This window comes from Apaloderma vittatum, unplaced genomic scaffold, assembly GCF_000703405.1.
Source record: "Apaloderma vittatum isolate BGI_N311 unplaced genomic scaffold, ASM70340v1 scaffold13927, whole genome shotgun sequence".
Classification (NCBI taxonomy): domain Eukaryota; kingdom Metazoa; phylum Chordata; class Aves; order Trogoniformes; family Trogonidae; genus Apaloderma; species Apaloderma vittatum.
This window is the reverse complement of record NW_009725772.1, coordinates 28,489-33,762: the sequence shown is the minus strand read 5'-3', so window position 1 is coordinate 33,762 and position 5,274 is coordinate 28,489. Positions and strand designations below refer to the sequence as shown.

Here is a 5,274-nt window from a genome sequence, read left to right as displayed (position 1 = left end):
TTCAGCAGGTAAAGGAGAAGCAGACCTGGCCTGATCTTGGTCTTTCTCCCGTTTCAGCTGTGCTTTGCCCTGAGTGTCCTGGGAGCTCCAACGGTGATGCTTTGGGACGAGCCGTCGGTGGGCATGGACCTGAAAGGGCAGCGCCAGATGTGGTGAGCAGCCCCGCCAGAGCAGAGCTGAGACGTAACAGATTTAGCAGGATGGGTCTTACCCTTCCTGTTCCAGTAACCGTTGGGCAGGCAAAGAGATTCTGCCTCAGCAGCTGAATCTGCCTGTATCTCCCTTTTTTCCTCATGCATGGTGGGTGGGGTACCACTCGCTTAACTCCTTACTCAGCAGGCAGTAAGCCCTTGCTAACCATCAGATGCAATCCTGATGGCAGAGCCCCCAAAAAAAATCCGAGCAGACACCAGCTGAACCCATGTGTTTGCTGCCAAAGATCCTGTTTCCTTCAGAGCAAGAGAAAAAAAATATACATAGTTCTTCCTTTTCATCATCCAGCCCTAGCACTTGCTCTAGCTTTTCACCACCAGTTCAGACTGAAACTGTGAAATTTGGAGGGAGGCTGACAGGATAAATTGCGACATCGTTTTGGCACCCACATATCTTTAAGAAAGATAACAGAAGTCTTCTAAATACTCCTCCGCTTTTTTATAGTTTTATCATTTCCGTTGGTTTTTGGGGGAGGGAGGCAAAAACCAGGAGATTTTCTTCAGCTCTTCCTGGGAAGTAACTGTGATCCCTTTGTCCCCAGGAAAGTGGTTCGGGCTGCCCTGAAAAGCAAGGAGCGGGCAGCCGTGCTCAGCACGCGGGACCTGGAGGAGGCGGCGGCGGTGTGTGGCCGGGTGGCCGTCCTGTCCGCGGGGCAGCTACGGTGGGTGGGCACCGGGGCCGCGTCACTCACCAGGACACCACCTGATTTTTAGCCTGGATTTTTCTAGGGGGTTGTTTGGTTGTTTTTTTCTTCTCAGTCTAACAGAAAATGTAGATTTGGATTGTCCCAAGTGCATAACAAATGATTTTGTGAGGAGGGAAGTTGTTTTAGCTGATGAATAAGAGGATGTGCATCTGCGGCTTGTTTCCACTGATTGCTTTATTTGCTGGTTATGATGGTTTGAACAATGTTTTCCCTCCTCTGCAGGTACATTGGTTCCCTTGAGGATCTGAAAAGTAAGTTGGGCACAAGTTACCACCTAGAAGTCAAAGTGATGGATGTGGGCCAGAGCGATGCTCTCCACGCTGAAATTTTGTGCCTCTTCCCCCACGCAGCTCGGCAGCAAAGGTCAGCACCCCGCGGGCTGCAGCCCGCCCTGCACTGGTGCTGGGAGGCTCTGTTAGTCCTAATGACCTTGCTCTATAATTTACCTGGGAGCACAATAAACCTACAAGCACCCCTAAAACTTGGTGCTGAATCACGAAATGATGAATTAAGTTTTGTAATTACTTTTTCAGGACTTCTTCTTTGCTCATCTACAAGATACCGATGGAGGATGCGCTGCCTCTGTCCCAGTCTTTCTCCAAGCTAGAAGCAGGTACAAGGAAACAATCAATTACACAAAAAGATTGCTTTCAATTTGTCAATGTAGATTTGTTTTTGAAGAATGCCTTCTCCATCCCTCTGCAGCTAAACAGAATTTTGGGCTTGAGGAGTACAGCTTGTCGCTGCACACTTTGCAACAGGTATGTTGAGGTAGAAGTTACAGGTTAGGAGTTGCCTGTATGAAGAAAAGAAATAACCTGTGACCAGCGTAAATACTGTCAGGCCTTGGCAATGAGAGAGTCGTTTCCTCTGCGGTGCATTGCAGGGACTTCTGGACTTGGAGGAGCATGACCTGGACACAGCATCCGACGGGGCCATGGAGCAGAGACTGTTTCAGCCCTGAGTCCTTCAAGCCACAACAGAAAATATTCAGCTTATTTCATCAGTCTTACTGATACTGGTTCCCCACGTCACAGCACATACAGCTCTGCAGGTTTTCTGCCTCACAAAGGAAAAAGAAAATTATTATTGTTTCAATTAATAAAGCCTTTATCCTTTGACAAATTGAGGACTGCCACTCATCTGTAGCCCTGAAGTCATAACAAGATGTGCTTTGACCCAAAGTAACGCCGGAGCAGGACTGTAGATTGCACAGGTGAAGACATGGCCACAGCATGTCTGTCTGACTTGCTCTGGTGGTCTGTGGGTGCTTGGGAGGGATGGAAGCAATCCTCAGCACCTTGACCCTGTCTGAGCAGATAAGCATCTCTTCTTAGACGTCTGCCTGCCAGGGAGAGCATCAAAGAATTAAAAAAAACCCCTAAATAAAATAGAAACCATCTTCATTCAGGCAGCCAGGTGTTTCCTCTGGTGCTTCACTGTCCTCCAGCACTTCCAGCCTCTGGGAAAGGCTGGGCTGGGGACCTGTGGCAGGACAGGGGCAGTGCCATCCCACAGGACAGACACAGCAGCGTGACCCTCACCCATGCCACGAGCTCCCCTGGTTCCTGCAAATGATTCTGGTGATGCAGGTATGGGCGATACAGGTATGAGTGATGCAGGTATGGGCAGTGCCGGCAAGGAAGGTGCAGGCACTTAAAGCAGGCAGAGATGAGGGTCTGGGCAACGCACGCAGGGATACGGGCAAGCAGGTACCAGCAGATGGCTACTGTGGCTCAGTGATGGGCTTGTTCCTGCCAGGAAAATCATAGAATGAATCATAGAATGGTTAAGGTAGGAAGAGACCTTGAAGATTATCTAGTTCCAATGCCTCTGCTGTGGTTGGGGAAAAGCCCCCAAAGCAGCCACCTCACCCACCCAGAGAGCTGTTTTCTGTACGGATCTCCAAACAACAGTGCCTCTGTCAAGGAGGTGGGCAGAGAGGTGTCTTTGCTTGAGATTTGCTGACTGGGACCTGGCATATCCACTTCTCCACTTAAGGGGTGTGATTGTTTTTCCCTTTGTGGGGAGGAGCTGAAAGGGAATGAGAAAGTTTGGACACCTAGGAGATGCCCTTAACTTCATTCTCTGTCCTGACTTACTACGCTCTTGGAGCTCGCCTAGCTTTTGAAACAGCTGAACGTTGTTTAAATCTTCGCAGTGTCTTTTTTGTTTTTTCCCTGCTGCGCAGAGCAGAGGGAAGCACATCCAGCTCCTCCGCCTTTGCAAGCCCAGCCTCTGTCCCAGCTGATCGCTGCTCCCTCCCACCGATCCCTCAGCCCTGCGGTGGCCGAGGATGCTGCATGGGCGGCCAAGGGGCAGGCGAGCTCCACGCCATGGAACCAAACCCCCTCCTTTTAGAAGCGCAGAATTAATCAAGAAAAGTTTTCTTGTGTCGAAAAGCTGTTGCTATCCAGGAGGCAGCGCTCTGCTGCTCTTCCTGTGCCGGGGCTGGTGGCACTGAAGCAGTTTGCAGACGTGACCTTTGCTGTTGGGAGATAAGGAGAGTTGCCGTTTGCTTCAGCAACGTGCCGGGATTTTGCTGTTGACTTCAGCCTCTCTTGCTGCGTGGAGAAACACAACGGAGTTTGCCAGAGAAAGGATTTTTGTGTGGTTTGTTGTTGCACTCGTTTTTCTTCCCTTGGCCAAGAAGCAAGAATTTCCTGAGTAACTGCTTGGAGAATCTGCTCCAGCAACTCAACAACAATACGCTCTGTTTGCTTTTTACAATATAAATAAATCTGAAGAGCTGCCAAGGAGGAAGAGGGGAGGAAGCCAGGGAAAAGCGAAGTGATGGTGTGAGGAATGCCTTTTGGCAGAAGTGCCTGAAGGGAAAAAAACAAGTGCGTGGACAAAGGAGCCCTGAGAGCTGCTGGGACGATCGGCGAGTCCATCCAAGAGGCTCAGCATCTCCGCTTTCACAGGCACGCTGCAAAGGACAAGCTCTAGATTCCCTTCAAACCTTCCCGTTAAGGTAAAGCTTAGATATTCTTCAAAGCAAATAAAAATTTTTATTTAAAGGGTATGGAAATGTCCGGTAATTAATAACACTGTTAATAATGTTAGGTGAGAATATGAATGTGTAGGTGGGACACTGAGTGTGTTCCCAACAGGCTGAGTTAAGCTTATGGTTAGGCTTAGTCACTACTTAAAGGCAGTAGAGTCTCTTTTGTATGAATTAATATGAAGTAACACACAAATGGAGCTCAGCTTATGGCTGAGGTGCGTTTCCAGTGTTTCTTGGTGGTAGGCTTGGCTCAGTGTAAGTCATCTGGCGCACAAGGAGCAGATTTCTTTGCCTGGATGCAGTGTAAACTGAAGACTGAATTTAAAAAGCCTTCTGTCTATCTTCCATTCTTAAAAAATCCCCCCTGAAATACTGAAGGAGCAATGAAATCAGTTCTGCCACATTTCCCCAAACTCTGCAGTTGGGGATCAGGGGATGGGGAGGGGGCACACGTGGGACGTTGGTGACAGGTACCTGGTGGACCAGCTCTCCATGCCGGCCAGGATCTCCTGGGTGTGAAGCTGAAACTCCAGCGGTGCGGCAGCTTGTCGAGGTTATTTTACATGACAGTTGACATGAAATGCAGACTGGAAACTGCTTCAGCTGTGACACAAATCCCGTTCCAGTAGTGGAAATGCATACAAGAGATGCTGTTTTTCTATTAGGTGAGAAAGGAAGCAAGCAATTGCGAGTTTAACTTCACAGTTTCCTCAGGGAAGTCTAGAGATCACTAGCACATGCTAAATTCAAATTTTTATACCCCTGGATTTAGTGAGATGACCTGTAAAAGAAAACATTATCCAGAGAGATGGCAAAAGAGCAGATTTCTGCCACTGAGCCAGCATCCCTGCTCCATCCTCCTGCCATGCCACTGCCTAGTTTCGCAGCCTCTACCCAGGGAAGACCATTTGTTGAAGCTGTTTTTCCAGCATTTCGATGTCTGCTGTCTCATTACAGCAGACCTGCCTCTCCTGAGGGCTGAATATAGATATTTGGAAGAAGATAAACTCCATTTTGCCTGTCAGCACTGTAAGACATCCTCCCGCAAAGGGAACAAGACAATATAAATCCTCCTTCCCTGTGACAGGAAGGCTTGAAAGGATTAGGTCTAAAAAGGCTCTGATATTTCTGCCTGAGACTTTACTTGGAGATGATCAAGGTCTCCTCTGAAAGCATATTTTAGCTATGTATGCGACAGCAGAGCAGTTTGGCTACGTGAGTGCAGCTCTTTCTCATTTAGGTAGTTGGTCCTTTTGCTCATTAAAAGTACTTGTGAGTATTTTACTGATGGTTTATATGAATATATCTCATCTGCAAAACTTACTCTGACAGCCAGCTTTATGCTTAA

At 48.3% G+C, this 5,274-nt stretch overlaps 1 protein-coding gene across 1 annotated transcript in view; it reads left to right on the top strand.

Annotated features, from left to right (window-relative positions):
- The window catches only part of LOC104276634 (ATP-binding cassette sub-family A member 9-like), a 19,974-nt gene extending 18,091 nt beyond the window's left edge, over positions 1-1,883 (top strand). Inside the window, 6 exon segments of the mRNA XM_009873034.1 lie at positions 58-170; positions 755-874; positions 1,142-1,282; positions 1,453-1,532; positions 1,625-1,680; positions 1,806-1,883. Of these exon segments, the coding sequence (XP_009871336.1) occupies positions 58-170; positions 755-874; positions 1,142-1,282; positions 1,453-1,532; positions 1,625-1,680; positions 1,806-1,883 (588 nt within the window).
- Positions 1,884-5,274: the final 3,391 nt, after the last annotated feature.